This window comes from Lissotriton vulgaris, chromosome 3_1 (genome assembly GCF_964263255.1).
Source record: "Lissotriton vulgaris chromosome 3_1, aLisVul1.2, whole genome shotgun sequence".
Lineage (NCBI taxonomy): Eukaryota > Metazoa > Chordata > Amphibia > Caudata > Salamandridae > Lissotriton > Lissotriton vulgaris.
This window is the reverse complement of record NC_141689.1, coordinates 1416029077-1416047378: the sequence shown is the minus strand read 5'-3', so window position 1 is coordinate 1416047378 and position 18302 is coordinate 1416029077. Positions and strand designations below refer to the sequence as shown.

General features: G+C 46.1%; 1 protein-coding gene across 2 annotated transcripts in view; it reads left to right on the top strand.

Moving 5' to 3' along the window:
* Positions 1–18302, top strand: part of MAPK10 (mitogen-activated protein kinase 10) — a 561444-nt gene that overhangs the window by 194396 nt on the left and 348746 nt on the right. For both annotated transcript variants that reach the window (XM_086961881.1, XM_086961882.1), the window contains exon 4: positions 7694–7832. In XM_086961881.1, the coding sequence (XP_086818007.1) occupies positions 7694–7832 (139 nt within the window). The remainder of the gene's footprint in view (positions 1–7693; positions 7833–18302) is intronic.

The window sequence follows — 18302 nt, the reverse complement described above, 5'->3', positions numbered from 1 at the left end:
AAATGTAACTTTGTATCCAAAATGGGCCCAAGGGTTCATTTTACACTAAGAAAATAGCGCTAATGGCTACAGGACATGGAAATTAGTACCCATTATCCAGCATATTCTCTCTCTCTCTTAGTTAGTTGTTCCTGTGCTCCCGGGGTAGTATATTTGCCCCCAAAATACTCGAAGTGACTCCAGCTGTAGTAATCACAGAATCTTGGTAATTTTGCATTGCAAGTGTAACATGTAATTACTGAAATGACTCTGAATACTCAGGCATAATCAATCAATCAATCAATCAGGACATGTGTTAAGCGTGCTACATACCCATGAGGGACTCAAGGCGCTTGGGGGGGGGTGGGGGGTGCTGATCGAAGAGCCAGGTCTTGAGAAGTCTTCTGAAGGCCATGAGGTCTTGGGTCGGCCATAGAGAGGTGGGAGAAGGATCTGCCGCTGGTGGTTATTCTTGGGATGCACGGCACTGTGGTGAGGGTGAGGTCGGCGAAGGGGAGCTTGCGGGTAGGGGCGTAGAAGCTGAGTCGTTTGTTGATGTACGCTGGGCCGGCATTGTGGAGATCCTTGTGTGCGTGGATGAGGAGCTTGAAGGTTATCCTCTTGTTGACGGGGAGCCAGAGCAGGTCTCTCAGGTGGGGTGTGATAAATATTTCTCCCTGATATCATGAGTATACATTACCCACATGACAAAATCCAAAATATGTGTCTAACAGGGACATCATTGGGTCCTGGCAGGGCTATAGTTCAAAGGCACTGCAGTAGGACATGGAAAGGAAACATGCCTTCCCAATTTAGGAAATACTATTTTTCTATATTAACAAATCATGCTAAAGGGAATGTTGTATGGTCTAAAGGTAGACAGTTCAAACCAGAGAGGGACCCCACATCAATTAAAGGCAGGTTGACGGGGAAAGTACAAATCAAACAAGAAAGGAGAACCTGCCCTGTATGGTCTAATAGATGGCCTCAACGAGGTCCAATGTATTATATGACGTACCCAGAACCCACGAAGGACACTTCAGAAGTACATTGGCTCTGATTTATCAAAATTATCTTTTATTTTAAAGTTCATTTTCTTATAAATAGGTTGAAACAATCCAATGAATAAATATATACATAAATATAAAAAAGAGCAGCAACACAAAATTACCAGTGGTTCTTACTCCACACAAACATACCAGCTACACACATACTTAGACATTCACACATCACACAACACAATGCAGGGATGGTCTTTGATGGAGTGGAGACCGATTGTTTCAACCTATTTATAAGAAAAATGAACTTTAAAATAAAAGGCCTGATGCCATATAAAAGCAACATGTTTTAAACTGCGGGTTTTAAAGGGAATTTAGAAAAAAAGCTAAAGCAGCAACAGTCGATCATCAAATTCATTTGCATATTAACTCTCTTCAAACAATAATTTCGCTAAGTCAGGAATGTTGTGTCAAGTCACATTACATCAACAAATTTCGTTGCCTACGCTGCATCACCAAATGTGATGCAGCGTAGGCAACGAAACTCGTTTTTTTTTTTTCGTTACTTGCCTGTAATGGTCCATATCCCGCATTTTAAAAAACCCCACCCTGCCCCTCCCCCGCCTGATGTCACTGCCCCGGTATAACGCCCTGCACGGGCCGGGCCTGAAGGTAGAGTGCCTAATATATGAAAGAGTGGTGCACTCTATAGCTAAACCGTGTGCCCTCGCAGTGACTGAAGGCCTAAAAGCTATTTCAGTGTGGATGCCCCCCCCCCCTTTTTTTTACCACAGTACAGGCCTATGTCTTGTTAAAACTAGTTACACCACTCATCAAACCCTCAAAGTTGGAATACACATCCTTGCCTGGGAGACATAATGACCCGACTCAAAGGGCAGTAGCCTGTCTCTGAGCCAATAAGGAGTGGTGGGGGGATACTACCTGTTGACCACTCAGGAGGAATTAGCTAGTTGGGGTGGAAAATACTGTTGGCAGAAGTGCTAGGTCAGTTTATCCCAAGTGCCTCCGCAAGTATATTGTAGAAGCAAGGGAAGGCTGCTCCTATTCATTCTCAGACCCATCTAGACAGTCCAGCTTCAGTCACAGTTGAGGCCAAAATCAGTTCGGACCTTGCCTTGCAAGAATAGGGCAGTAGCAATAAGCTAAATACAGGCCTCCCTGGTGACAGAAGGGTTCTGCCATATTGAAACAGGTCCCCCTGTGTAATTTTACTGCAAGACAAGGAGGAAGTGTGGCAAAGGTAGGTGGGAGACTGCAAGACAATTGTTAGTATTGGACTGAAGAATGTCTCCAATTACTGGCTAGTGCACAGGATAAATCTGGCATTTCAATAACCACCTCAGAAGAACATTTGTGTGTCTGTGAAGAGTGCACCTGAAAGAGAAGACTCTCCTGAATAAGACTATTGACTCCTACTGGAAAAATAGGACTCACTAAAGAACTGCTAGATCCTGCAGGCACTCATGGACTAGGAATACTCTTTAAGGGTCAAGTAGTTGGCCTTTGTTTGCTGGCTTCAACAAAACAAACAATAGAAGTGCTTCTGATTCCAAAGGGTCCCAGCTGACCAGAGAGCACTGGTCCCTGCAGCAGAGATGCCTGGAGAAAGACCTGGTGCCTACAAGTCTCCTGTGGAGCAGCTAGGGGGTACAGGACTGACCACAAGGAACATTCTTAGTAGTCGAAGAATAGCAGAACCTAATCTTTTTTCCACCTCTTAAGTACCGGGACAAGGTGCAGAGGCTTGCCCAGGCAGGCCGAACCCTAAGCGGTCAAGAAATTTAGGTTCTTCCTGCTCAGAGTATTTTACTTCTCTGAAAACCACTTTGGTGGTGCTGCACAGTAATGGAATCCGGCCTCGTGGAGCCCTGCCCGGGTACAACTTCCATCTTTTCCCAGCTGAAGGATTCAGACTTCCAAGAAAGGGACTAAGTCTAAATGTAAAACTTTCAACCAGGCTGAGGCAGTGAATCTGTCCGATTGATGAAGCACCATCAGGGTCCACTGGATATGGCTTTGTTGTACTAGAAGCTTTTGGCATCCAAACCAGAAGCTTCAGCAGGAGTGGGATGATGACATTTTGAATTTTGAGGTACACTTGATGTGCAAAGCCTTGGATCTTGGCCCACTTGAAGATTTTGGCTTCCATTTCAGAGACCATGTCCAAAGTTAAAAGCTTTGACTAGGACAGCCGACTTGGAGTTCCTGACCTCTATTCCATTGCGGCCAGCCTCTAACTGTGCCTAGGAGCCAGTTAACCACTCACTTGTTTTTGATGGCTCTGAAGTATATCTAGGTTCTAGTTGCCAGAGGTGGAGTAAAGATTCTCTCAGAACAGTGTTTTGCCTTACTCAGATTGTGTTTACTAACATGGTCAGAGTCTCTCCCTCCCAAATTCAAAACCAAATTTTTGACAATCTGCATCACCAAATGCTTGATAGGGTGTAAAGGAGTTTCTAGAAGGGAAAAGACAAGCTATTATTTTACATAAGGTTAGTTCAAAGCGATAAAGGTGTTTTTTGGGTGATAGGTTCCTCTTAGATGCAATATGGGGGTGGGAGTTTAAGGAAGGCTTTAACAATGAAATGGAGTAACAGAGACATTTAAAGAAAGATGGGATAAAGTAAGTGGTGGCAACAGAGTAAAAAAGTGAAAGGACAGAAAAAGGGGAGATGAATTGTTATAATTTCAGTGGTTGAGGATTCCACCTCTGGTTCATGACTTGAAATGTTAAGGGCTGTTTGGACAAAATAGACGAAGGGTGGTAACAGAGTTAATCAAAAGACAAAATCAAAATCACAACATTGTGATCTCATGGGAAATATACTTTCTAAGAGACAACCGTAGATTTTCTGGCAGGGCCCACCACAGTTCCATGGGAATTCCCATCAGGGTCAAGTGGATTATTGATATTAAAATGAAGGGTTGCCTATCTTACATGGAAAAAATATGAACGGACTGCCTGGGAGGATGCTCAGTGGGGGACGTAAAGTGGACAGGCAGTTAAATGTGAATACCAGGCATTCATTCACTTAAGACTTTCTGTAAACTTGTGGACGATGACTGCAGATGATTCAGTGAGGCATATAATAGTTGGAGGGGACCTCAGTGCAGTGATAGTAGGAAGCAATAGGTTAAGAAAGAGAAATGCAGACATAGGGGCCATTTAGGTAGAAACATTCATAGAAGATCTAGGTATACTGAACACATTATACAGTCAGCATGAGTAGCAACTGGACTTCCCATCCTTTTTATCACCACCCAATTCGATTTCAAGGTGAGAACATTGTTTCATTTCCATGATAGATGAAAAACTATTTAGAGGGTCAAGGACCTAACTAATGGTATCTCAATCACTCCTCTCTTGTTTTGTTGGAAGGAAAAAGAACAGTAAATCCATGATGTTGGTGATTGATTCCCACATTTGTCCTCAAGCCAGAGGTAACACGCTTGAGGTTAATAGCAGGAATGTATTTCCTAATTACAAAAGATTTAATCAATTGCATCTGGATCAATAAGATTTTTTTAGAGAGTTCACCAGGCGGAATATCCAGATTTACCATAACATCCTGAGACATGCTTTCCACATACCTGGACCCCTCACGATCCTTCCCCTGGACGTCGAGGCCACTGATTCACTGAAGTGGGGGGGGGGGCTCATGTGCATGGCATTGAAGATTATAAATATGTGACCCGCGTTAAGGAGTTGGTGGAAGTTTTGCATAATAACCCAATAGCATCAGCAGCAGATTTTAATGATGGGACCATAAAGCTCTTCATAATAATATGGAAATGAGACAGAGACATCCACTATTACCATTACTGTTTGTGTTACAGCCCCTAGCAACCTGTCTATGAAGAGGGCTTGTTATGAAGATTTATCTTGGTAGGGGGAGAAGAATATACAATTGATGGGACACAGTAGGAACGCACAATGGTCAGTCCTGGTGGCATTAGATGTATTAGAACTTTATAGGGAAAATACAAGGCTGAAGATTATTAGAGGGAATAAAGTAGTCTTCCCAGTTCACAGAAGAGACTTAGGGCCTGATTTAGATATTAGCGTACGGGTTACTCCATTATAGAGGTGACAGATCCCATCCGTCAAATTTTAAATCCCTTTATAGCCTAGGGGATTTATATTTCAGGGGACGGGATATCCGTCACCATTGTGACAGAGTAACCCGTCCACAAATCAGACCCATAGATATTCAGTTGAAGTTCCCATTACATCTATAAAGAGAACATTTTAAATACTATGGATTAAGGTATCCAAAAGCAATACACTTTCCCACAGTCTTAGCCTCAAGTTGGAGTTAGTGAGATTTGTTGAAGGTTTAAGGCTGAAAGTGTCTGCCTCTTTAGTTGCATGTTCCTACATATTGTGCATACTACGTAAGATACAGAGCTGGAATTCACGAGACTACAGGGACTATTGAAAGGACTTCTTTGGAATAACAGAGCACCTATAATTACTCTAGGAGCCTTTGCCATGTGTAACTGTTTGATTGAGATCCAAGAAGAAAAAAGCTATTGGACGACATCGTTTCAGGCAGTGGTTAATGGCTGCCTCTTTTGCCATGGGCAGAATACTGTTCACACAGAGTGAGATCTCATGGAGGGTAGAGCACGTGCCTGTGTGATTTATGGGGTTACAGAAAACTGAGCATACCTAATCCTAGAAAAATTGTGAATTGTAGGAAAGCCACAGCACTGATAGGATGGAAGAGTAAGGTAACTGTGGGTGTGCCATTGTGGGGTGAGATGTCAGAACTGAAAGGATAATTGGCATCCCAGAGCTCAAGGATGCCATGCTTCAGGGTGTTAGGATAACATATGACAAGTTAGGAGACATATATGAACTGGGAATAAAGACTTGTATGATATCCAGCAGAGATCTTAGATATATCTAATGATTAGTGAACTTGCTTGGGAAAGCTGTGCGAAGCCTAGTCACAGGCTTAAATAATCAATAAACACATAAAGTGTTAATGTGCCTTTTGTAAAGCACACTGTGTAATACGTAGGTCACAGATTAGTATTTTACACCTCAGTGTGTTGCTGTTTTTGTTCAGTGATCCGTGTGGTACATGTGATTACAAGTTATCATCCTGGTAATATAGCTCAGTGCTTTATGAACTGGTATTGAGGTGCTAGATTCAATCTGTAAAGCATAAGTGTAGAAACGTACTGTTTTTTTCTAAATATTTCATTTTTCTAAGGATGCGAAAAAAGCCCCCTTTAGGCAGTATTAAAGACTTCTGGGAAAGTGCTACATAAATGGCTATTAGTGTAATTGCTGATATAGGCAAATATATCTGACCTTCTTGCAGTGCATGCCTATCTCTTACATAAAGAACTTGGAAAACTCAAAAACCTACCTCTAAATCAGAGATTACCTTAAAGCACTTTTGAAGTGGTGTGCTGACTGTCTTTATTTTCTCGACGGCATTGGCATCAAGGTGTTAAAGCTCCAGCTAGCCCTCAACCAGTATGAGACTCGAACAAAAAGAGTATTGATGACACTTTGAGTGAGGCGTTTGGGTTGAGCTCAGCTGAAATTGAAAGTGAGAGATCCCCGTTACCTCCTGCAATTTCAACTGTGTCCCGTGCAGGTAAGAGAGGTGTGGCCAGGATGGCGGGGGCATTTACCAGACGTCCACGAGGGAAAATTAAATAAATAATTAATTTGCCCTCGTCGTCCGTTGAAATCCCCAAAGGTCCCACCACTCTTACCTGCACGGGTCGCAGCTCTGCAGGTTGTTGCTTGACCATAAAGCTGTGTGGATGTCACTGATCCTGTCTCGGTGTTAGCACATTTCCTTGGGACAAAATGAACACATTTCACAGAGGCTGACCCAGATCCTGAATCCTGCTCAATTATAGCTGCTGGATCCATGATCAGGATGGGTGCCCCTATTTACGGATGTATGTCGTTACAGCGCATGCTTTTTCCATGCATACCTTTACAACGCAGGTTTTACAACACAAGTAGTTACCTCAACTTGCGTTGGGGGGCGCTGGATAGTGAATAGTTTAATTTACTATTCCAACTCCAGTCCCCATGGATAGCAGGGAAGGTTTTGGATAGTTAATTAAACTATTCCCTATCCTACAGCGCCCTCCAGCGCAAGTCGTTATAACGACTTGCGTTGTAAATCCTGCGTTGTAAAGGTACAGCGTGGAAAAAGTTTTGTTGTAAAGGATGTTTCCCCCTAATTACCAGTGCTGATTCTGATTGAAAATCATCTCTGTGAGGTTTACTGAAATGCCCTGTCAGATTATAACGGAATTGGACTTTCTCTCTTAGCAAAACTGGGCGTTCAAATTCACGAAAATGACTTGTAGCCAACCCAGCCTTCAATGACAACATTCATCATTCTTTGCTATCTCTGAGCCCCTAGCACAAAAGGGTAACACAGGAAGTCTTTGCAGATGCCAACCAGCAGACAGAATTCAAGTTAGGCAAAACTTGCTTGTAGTGAATTCACCTTCAATCACGAATAGGACTGAGAGCTCATGAAGTCACAAATCACTTACAAATATAGCTGACTTTAGTTTGGGATGGTTTGGTAATCAAAACTAATGCATGCCAAATGCTGATGAAGTAAGACCAAGATAAACCTAAAGTTATAAGGATTTCTTTAATGATAGTATGAGTAAAAGGTAACTTTGCCAACTTTATCTGTTGTTAGTTACCTGGTGATGGAGTTAATGGATGCCAACTTGTGCCAGGTGATTCAGATGGAGCTGGACCATGAAAGAATGTCTTATTTATTGTACCAAATGCTGTGTGGCATCAAGCACCTTCATTCAGCTGGAATCATTCACCGGGTGAGTGGCACAAATATGCTTGTATTTTTGAATGAACTTTATGAAAATATAATCTTAAAAGCGAGGAATTAAGGGTGGAGAAAATTGCATGTTTACATTTTTTTTAAAGTACACAAAAGAATGCATGTAACTTGAAATGTTTTTAACTAATGTTTTATGTGACTTTTCATGGTACGGCATACGTCATTTTAAAGAACAGTCATGCGAAATACTGACTGGAGACTTGTGTGAGCATAAAATGTCTCCTGGAGGAAATTATGCAAACATGCTTCATTTGAAATTTCGCAAATTACGTAAAATGTATGAGAATTTAGCATTTCAATTGAAAGTGCAGCCCAGACTTAATCTGATTATCCTTATCCTACTACCAAGATCATAATTTTTGGTTTTTGGTTTAGACTAGACCATCTGGTAGATCTCAGCTCTAGAGATCTTATTCATATATATGGTCAAAGTAAACTCTACTTTACATTGTATGGAAATTGTGGATCACCATAAGCAGGGAGAGATCAGACTGAAGGACACGTACCTTTATAATGTTATAGCCAATCAATCATTTACACTAACAGAGGAATACTTTTCAATTCAGATATGTTGGTTTAATTGTCGAATTTGTACTGCGGCAATAAACACAAGAATAGACTTTTTATGACTTTTTGCAAAAAGATATTTTAAGCAATCACTATCAAAGTATTTTTGCTAGTTACTGAACTATCTGTGAAATAAATGTAATAAGAAAGGAATCCAGAAGGTGTATTATGTAATAAGTGGGATTGGGTTTTCTGCCTTTCTTAGAGTTTTTTGCAATTAAATGGGCTACATAAACTTGTTCCAAGCCACTCCACCACTGCACCCCCTCCCACCTGAGTTGACCCAGCCCTCTGACATTGCCTGAGCTCTCAAGTTCTTTATAATCATGTGTGAGTTGCTTGTTCACTTTGGGTTTTATATTTTGACGTTGCCTTAGATACTTGTGTCTTCAGTCTCAGAGTTATATCTGCACAACTAACACCACAGATGCAAAGAAAAAAACATAACTGGGATTGTAAACCTTTTTTTTTGTTAATATTTAACTGATAGGGGCATATGTAGGTAGGCGATTGCGATTTGCAAATGCCGGAATTCACAGAATTCTGGCATTTGTGAATCGCAAACGGCGATTTGGTATGTAGGTGCCACATTGCAAAATAAGGAATCGCAAAAATTGCGATTCCTTATTTTGCTCAAGCATTTAAGGAATCACAATTTTGCGATTCCTTAAATGCTATGTAGGGGTACCTTAGAAATTGGGCTTAAGGAATCGCAAAATACCACCTACTCCAAGTAGATGGTATTTTGCAATTTACTTTCAAAATAATTTTTTTTTTTAATTCAAAGTGCCATGTGGCGCACAGACATGCCCTTAGGGCATGTCTGTGCGCCATATGGCCGAGATACCCGCCACCCCCTCTCAACACAGTCCCCAAGAATTGGGAAACCGTTAACAGTTCTTGAGCTTTTGGAAGGCGGGAAGGGAGTCACCCTTCCCGGCCGTATTTATTAAAATATGAAACAAAAGAAAACATTAAAATAACAGTTTCATATAATGTACAATTTCATTTCCACATTACGATGTTTGGCTAACCTTAACAGATCTCTAATACAAAGGTTCTCCTAGCCGAACTAACATCCTACAAAACATTTGACTTGAAATTGTACATCCTAACGTTAAGGGCCAACGGCAAGGTCGTAACCGGTGTCAGATCCCTAAACCAGAAATACCTCCCTCACTTGTGAGAGGAGCGACCGCACAGAGGCGTACCTCAAGTGCATCTACCAATTTCCCTTTGTACTTGACGGGGGCCCCAATAAACTTGACGCCATTTAACGGTCGTTCGAGGACTCGTGTGAGGTGTCTAAAAAGGTAGCGTAAACCCCCTCCCGCACCCCACACAACTTACCCATCTGCCGTCGCAGATGTCCTGGCCCCGGGAAATTCCCCAGGAGGGGCCGTAGCCCCTCCTATCCAGGAAGGGGCCTTGACCACCTTTCCTTTCCTTCCGGCGGCCTCTCCTTAGACAGGACCGCCTCCCCGTTGAGGGGCCAATTGGCCACCTCCCCCGCGCGCTCCCATCCGTAATGGGTGACGCCCCCTCATAGGGATCTTCGAATTACTGCTCACCGATCATGACCTTACCGCCCGACCAAAATAAATACGACAGTTCTACCTAAGTTACTAAGATTTACAAAGCAAAACAACATTTATTATCAAGCGTAAATACGGATCAATCCTTGTTCAAAATTACTTTTATTTGCAAAACATACTGAAAAATAACCAATCTTTATTGCATCTTTAAGAAATTTCACGACAATCATCACCACCTGTAAGAAAACAGAGAAAACAAAAAGATACTATATCAACTGTATTCACAACGAATCGCTGTCCTCAGGGGCTGGTGGGTGGGTCAAAATTGCTCTTCGTTCCGTCTCGAGCTCACGTGCAGCGGGGAGGTGCAGCTTCAGAGCACAGGAACAAGAGGATGCTTTCTTGGCTTCCGCTCCTTTTATCCGTCTTCAGGGTGGGCGTGAACCCGCCCCCGCCTGCCTCCGAGGGCGTGGCCGGCCGCGTTGGTGTCTAGGCCAGCCCACTCTAGGGCGGGAAAAAGGCGCGCCCCGGCTACGCCGCTTCGGGCATACCAGCCGAGACTCGCCTCCCGCCCAAGATGGCTTCCCGGGGGGATCGTGGTACTCCACCATACGTTCGGGGGGACCGATTGGTCGCCCCTTTCCATATGGCCGAGATACCCGCCACCCCCTCTCAACACAGTCCCCAAGAATTGGGAAACCGGAAACAGTTCTTGAGCTTTTGGAAGGCGGGAAGGGAGTCACCCTTCCCGGCCGTATTTATTAAAATATGAAACAAAAGAAAACATTAAAATAACAGTTTCATATAATGTACAATTTCATTTCCACATTACGATGTTTGGCTAACCTTAACAGATCTCTAATACAAAGGTTCTCCTAGCCGAACTAACATCCTACAAAACATTTGACTTGAAATTGTACATCCTAACGTTAAGGGCCAACGGCAAGGTCGTAACCGGTGTCAGATCCCTAAACCAGAAATACCCCCCTCACTTGTGAGAGGAGCGACCGCACAGAGGCGTACCTCAAGTGCATCTACCAATTTCCCTTTGTACTTGACGGGGGCCCCAATAAACTCGACGCCATTTAACGGTCGTTCGAGGACTCGTGTGAGGTGTCTAAAAAGGTAGCGTAAACCCCCTCCCGCACCCCACACAACTTACCCATCTGCCGTCGCAGATGTCCTGGCCCCGGGAAATTCCCCAGGAGGGGCCGTAGCCCCTCCAATCCAGGAAGGGGACTTGACCACCTTTCCTTTCCTTCCGGCGGCCTCTCCTTAGACAGGACCGCCTCCCCGTTGAGGGGCCAATTGGCCACCTCCCCCGCGCGCTCCCATCCGTAATGGGTGACGCCCCCTCATAGGGATCTTCGAATTACTGCTCACCGATCATGACCTTACCGCCACAGGCCGGATAGTTGACCGGCTATCCGGACCCCCCACAACACTCCTGCCTAAAGGTCATTTCATAAAGTCTTTAGCCAGGCTATCAGGTCTCCTATGAGTAACTCGTTCCCCATCCGGGACAAATGAACACCATCCCCTGAATACATACTGTCCCCTTTAATACAACCATGCGAAATAGAATGCAGTGTACTTGAACGGAACAGTCTACTCACTTTATTATTAATTTTCCTTACTGAATGATTCAAAGCAGAAACAGAAATAGCCCCCCGCCACATTTTCCGTGGGATCATATGGGACCATGCAATTGTGCACCCTGGAACTCTTCTCGCCAACCAACTTACCGTGGAAAGCATCGCCTCAAGAAGAAGTCGTCTACCAGTGGTCACCAAATCATTGCCCCCAAGATGTACTATGACTACAGACGGGGGTGACCTTGTCCGCCCTAACAAACCCTCAAAAAATGTTCGAAAATGGTCAATACAGAGCCCGCCCTTTCCGTAGAAGGACACACTGTACCCGTATTCCCCAGCCACGTGAATCATGTCACCTGCTTTGAATACGTCCGCGGCACGCCTCACGCCTCACGTATGAGTGGCCCACGACCCACACCTCCTTTTTCACAGCCGGTAATGTCTGACCGCTGGCCCCCCGGTGTCGGGTCGACTGGACAGTCCGCCCCGCCTCGTAGGCTTGCGCAACTGAAAACCAAACAAAAACAAGAAGCGTGAGTACATCGTTACAGCTTCACAACATGTGCAACCGCACATACCTCTTATAACAGTTCGAGGACCAACGCCCCATACGTTTTACTTGTTCAACATTCAGACCCCTGGCTGTAGCTTCCGTAGCAGCCCCGATCCGAAAGGAATGGGTCCCAAAGTCGCCGGGGTTCAAGCCTGCAGCAGAAATCGACATCGCAAGCACCCGCTGAAACTGAAACCTCGTCAGTGGGGTGGCGTCAGCGTGTCTTAACAAGGTCCCCCCCCATGCTGCCACCCTCTGCGCTAAATATGCCTCTACGCACCCAACAGGGCACATGGCAGACCCGGGGATCCTCTGGATGATTACGCAGTCCCCGATTGCATCCTGATCGGATTTGGACTTGACAAACGAGACCGTCATCGTCTCCTCCCTGACCTGAATGTGTTCCCGGCACAGTCCCCCCATCGTATCCTGCTTGTTCTTTGCCACTAATTCGCTTACCCGCATAGCCCCATGGAATGCTAATGCAAATGCGGCTCGGAACAACACTGCTTCGTACTGGGATGAACATGTTACCGGTAGCACGGATAATAACAGGGCCAACCTATCCAGACCTATCGGGTGCCTATCGTCTACTCTGCGACCCTCAAGGCGTTGCCACCCACGTAGCGCTTTTTGCACAACGAAAGACGCTGTCGGGTCCTGGATCCCATGAGCCCTTGCCATGAAGGAAATGGCGGCCCGATGCCTCTGGGCCGTAGCTACTGACTTGCCTGCGTGACGTAAAGAGAGCAGGAATCTCACTACACACTCTTCCAGACCCCAAAGCTCCCTCCCGGCAGTACCCAAAAAGGCCCAATAGGAACGGAACGCCCCTTCATATGCCTTCCTCGTCCTGGGTGCTAAACTCTCTCCCACGAGGTCTTGTAGTTCGGGGCACCGAGAGACCAGAGAGCTTCGGGAAAGGGTGCCGCCACCGGGTCCGCTGTGGGCAGAAAACCCCAGAAGGCCTGCATACGGAAACGAGAGAGCGCATCAGCCGCTTGGTTCATCACCCCCGGCACGTGTCGCGCCCTAAACAGTACATTTAGTTGCATGCACAACAACACAATTTCCTTGAGCAGTCTCAGAATCAATTTGCAACGTGCTGCCTGACTATTGATACACTCAACCACGGTCATGTTATCAGACCAGAACACCACAGAGTGATCCCTAAACCCTTCTGGCCATGTTTTCAAGGCCACCAGAATAGGGAACAGTTCGAGAAAAGCAATGTTACTCGTCAACCCGCACTCATGCCACCATGACGGCCATTTTTGAGCCGACCATTGTGTACCCAATATGGCGCCAAAACCCACACTCCCCGCCGAGTCTGTCCATAGCCCCAACTCCTCGGAAGACACTGCTGGTTTATTCCAGACAATTCGACCATTGAAATCCGCCAGTAATGCAATCCAAATGCGCATGTCCTGGCGAACCTCTGCCGAGAGTCTCGTACGATGATGTCCTTCCTTCAAGCCGACCATGGACTGTGTAATCGAGCGGGAAAAGGGGCGAGCCATCGGCATTACTCTTAGGGCAAAATTCAACTGACCAACCACCTGTTGCAATTGATGCAAGTTCACTTTCGTTGCACGAATACATGTCTCAAGGGATAACCTGAATTTTAACACTTTTTCTTTAGGTAAACGAAAACAACCTTCCACCGAGTCGAACTCGATCCCCAGAAACTCGATTAAGGTCGAGGGACCCACCGTCTTACCTGGCGCCAATGGCACACCGAATTGATTCATTAGGACACAAAATTCATGTAAGGCCTGTCCACACTCAGAATCCCCGGCTGCCCCCAGAAACAGAAAGTCATCGAGATAGTGCATAACATGTTGAAAACCTGTCTTCCTCGTGAATACCCACTGCAGAAAACAACTGAATTTCTCGAAATAGGCACATGAAATCGAGCATCCCATTGGCATACATTTATCCATGTAATAGCGACCCTGAAACTGAAAACCAAGGAGACGCTGATCGTCTGGGTGTACCGGGAGCAACCGGAACGCTGATTCGATGTCCGATTTGGCCATCAGCGTCCCGGGCCCCAGGCGATTCAACATGGCAACGGCCTCATCGAAAGATGCGTACCGCACCGAACATACTTCCGGGTCTATCGCGTCATTCACGGAAAGACCATGTGGGGCTGACAAATTGTGTATCAGCCGAAACTCACCCGGGTCCTTCTTGGGAACCACCCCTAGAGGGGAACACACAAAATTAGCAACTGGTGGCAAATCGAATGGACCGGCGACACGACCTCGAGTCACCTCTTTCCCAATCTTTACCTGCACCACTGCCGTGTGCTGTAAGACCGACATTTGATTCTTACAGTCCGGTACCCCCTGAAAATCCCCCACTGGGATGCGGAAACCATATGAAAACCCGTTCCGTAACACCCCAGCGGAAGCATGATCTGGGTATTCGCTGAGCCAAGGAATCATTGCCATGGTATCAATCGGGGTCGGTAAAGGCGCCCCTCGGACTATATTAGACCTGTTTGGCGCCTCCCTTACCACCGTTATCACCCGTTTTGGCTCTGCACATGGACTCAGGATGGGATGGCTGCCCGCACCCCCACACTCATGTCTGAATTTGCATGACCCCTGGGGCCTGGTACATTTGCCCCTGTTAAAATTCCAACAGATCTCCCTTTTACCTGTGCTGCCACTCGGCTTCGTGTGGAACTCGTTACCTGCACCCGTCCGAAAGGGCGCCCCAGAGTTTTGGCGGGAGGATTCCCCCCAGTTACTCCCTACTAAGGGCACCTTCAACATCCCTGTACTCTCCATTTTTTGCCAAGACACAGAGTCGTAACAATCCAAAGACAACAACGGGTTGTGTTCTTTAGCTTTTCTAAACAGATTATCATAGCAGAACCACTGATTGCCCCCATATGCCACAGAATACTCCATAATACGTGACTGATAAATGGGTAACTCGGTCAACAACTCAGGCCTGCGCTCCCCCATGATGGAAGTAAAAATTCCCCACGCTCTGCCCCAAGTACCAATGGTCTCGTCGACCTTAAAGGCGGCCATTTTTGCGCGCCAAACACTCGGATGCATGAGCTCCTTTTGACTCTTTACATGCTCGATCTCGTAATGGTCGGTAAGCAATGAAAACATGTTTACATATTTATCCGCCCAAATCAATTCCTTGACTTCTAGTGGGACGTGCTGGGCAATCTTCTCCTTTCGAGAAGGTGCAGACTCCCCCCCGCAATCGGCAATGGCCGCTTACCTGAAGTAGACCCCACGCTTGTCGCCGAACTTGGGCCTGCTGTACTTCCAACCGCCGGGACCTGTGGGGTAACAGAGGATGGCGTCTTCGCAGCCTCCCTAGATTCCTGCAGTTGCCTCATCACTGCCCGGGCGTCGTCAGCCGTGGCGCCCTCGCTATCGTTTCCCAACCACGCTGCCAATTGCGCCGCTAACTCGGGGGGCATATCCTCCCTGTTCGCAGGGGTGACCACCACAGGGATTGGATTCCCCTCCTTTGGCGCCGGGGTTGGCTCCTCTCGTGGCGCTTCGGGAACCGGGGCCTCCCCCCAAGTGCTCCCCTTCTGGGCCTCTTGCTCTTTCCACCGGGAATTGTTCCCTGTAAAGGCCGTTTCGGTCCTCCCTCCCCGTCCTTAGCCTCAACCTTTCTCTTTAGATCGGCTATCTCCTTCATGAGTATGCGGAGCATCTCCTCGGTCCCGAGCCACTTTCCGACCTTCTTGGGCATTCTTAGACGGGATATCTGTAAGACAAAAAGAGGGATTACAACGCTCAAAATTGCTCTTCGTTCCGTCTCGAGCTCACGTGCAGCGGGGAGGTGCAGCTTCAGAGCACAGGAACAAGAGGATGCTTTCTTGGCTTCCGCTCCTTTTATCCGTCTTCAGGGTGGGCGTGAACCCGCCCCCGCCTGCCTCCGAGGGCGTGGCCGGCCGCGTTGGTGTCTAGGCCAGCCCACTCTAGGGCGGGAAAAAGCCGCGCCCCGGCTACGCCGCTTCGGGCATACCAGCCGAGACTCGCCTCCCGCCCAAGATGGCTTCCCGGGGGGATCGTGGTACTCCACCATACGTTCGGGGGGACCGATTGGTCGCCCCTTTCCACATGTACTTACAGGCACATTCCAGGGGTGCAACAGGTGTCCTTTGGTCAGGCTGGCACCCTTGGAATTGCGATTCTCAAATTGCGATTTTCTCACGGAAAATCGCAATTTGAGAATGTATCCCCATTCATTCCTATGGGCTTCTTGGCCCATAGGAATGAATGGGACACTCATTCCTTAATTGCGATTCACAATTTGCTAATCGCAATTAAGGAATTTTTGAGATTCGCTAAATAATGTCGAATTTTTACCTACATTTCATTTTGCAATTCTAAAATAGCGATTCCTTAAAAATCGCTATTTAAGAATTCCAAAATGTGAATTACCTACATATGCCCCAAATTCTCTTAGCACTTACATTAATTGTGCATGAATATGTCCCCAGTCCAATCTTGTAGGACAGCAAAACATAATCATTTTAATATTTATTTAAAGATCAACTTGGCCTCTTCTGCTTCCTCACTTACACTCCTACCTTTCTAGGGCTAGCTCCACGTGTCACCAAACTGCAGAGCTAAGCATAATCTGGTGCCATTATCAAGCTATTTACTCTTCTATCACAAATATATATGATCTAGGGGACCCATCATACGACCTCTTACAGTTCTCAATTCTTGTGTTTCATTCAGTGACTCCCCTGACTATACTAATTCCCAAATTACCTCCCACTCACTTTGTGTCCATTCCATTAGTCCCTTGTGCTATTCTAGATATGCCTACCTTCCAACTCATTAGAAGCTCGTTTGTTAGAATGCCAGATCAGCAAATTTGGCTGCATACCCCACTTTTCCCTGAGGGATATAACTCTCAAAATGAAGTCCTCTGCAAACATTTCGCTTCTTGCACCTTGATTTGCTGCACAAGCATTTAGAATTTTTTTTTTTAGTAAACAAGGGGGACCCACTTAATGGCTTTGGACCATGGGCATCGGTTATTTCAACAGAACAAAGGTCCTAAGCTCAAAACAATTTCTAGAAAGTTGGATAACATATGGACCACAATCGGACACCATGTACAGTTCTTCTTATACCCAGCCGGGCAAAGAGTTTATTTTAGGAATGTTTGACAAGAAGTCAATTTGAATATTTCAATGACATAACAAACATAATAGTGTTTGAAGTAAGGCACAAGCCTGTGCCGTACTCATCAGAATAGAGAAAAGTTTGTGAAAAGAGGTGCAGAAGAAAGAATATTTTACATCAGGCAAAGGAAGAGTTGAGCAACAGAGTGGTACTGCTTTAGGATTAAAATTTGCAGTATTCCCTTTAGTAGAACATACAACAGTAAATCACAATAAATAGCAATGTATGTCTACATAAAAGTGTCAGGCACAAGCATTTAGACACATTCACAGAAAGTAATTTTACACACCCATACCATGTGGAATAAATCAGCCACCTCTATTGCCATCTTGGGCATTCACCTAGGCAAGGGTCATTTTTCTTGTCTATCAGCATTTGGATGAGGTACACCCAAATTAGATATTAAAAGTACACACTTCCTTATCGAAGAGGAGAGCAAGGGGCAGACTTCAAGCCCCAGAGAGCCGTGGGGCAGCCACCGTCGTCACCGGAACACTCCTGGAGGTGCTTGAGAACTTAGGCTGGCTCGGGCCCCCACAGCGCAGTAGTCCTTATCAAAGAGAAGAGCAAGTGGCAGACTTAAAGCCCCAGGGAGTCTTGCGGCAGCCACTGCCGTCACCGCAATGTGCCCAGAGGTGCTTGATAACTTGGGCTATGGACCTCGGCAGTGGGGGAGTCCTCATCAAAGAGGAGCGCAAGGGGCGGACTTCAAGTCCCATGGAACCTTGCGGCAGCCGCTGCCATCACCACAGTGCGCTTGGAGGTGCTTGATAACTTTGGCTCTGGGTCCCGTAATGAGGGGTCCTTATCAAAGAGGGAGCAAGGGGCAGACTTGAAGCCCCAGAAAGCCTTGTTGCAGCTGCTGCGGTCACTGCAACGTGTCCGGTGGTGCTTGATAACTTTGGCTCGGGCCCCCACAGCAAGGAAGTCCTTATCAAAGAGGAGAGCAAGGGGCAGACTTCAAGCCCCAGGAAGCCTTGCAGCAGCTGCCGCCGTCACCGTAATGCACCA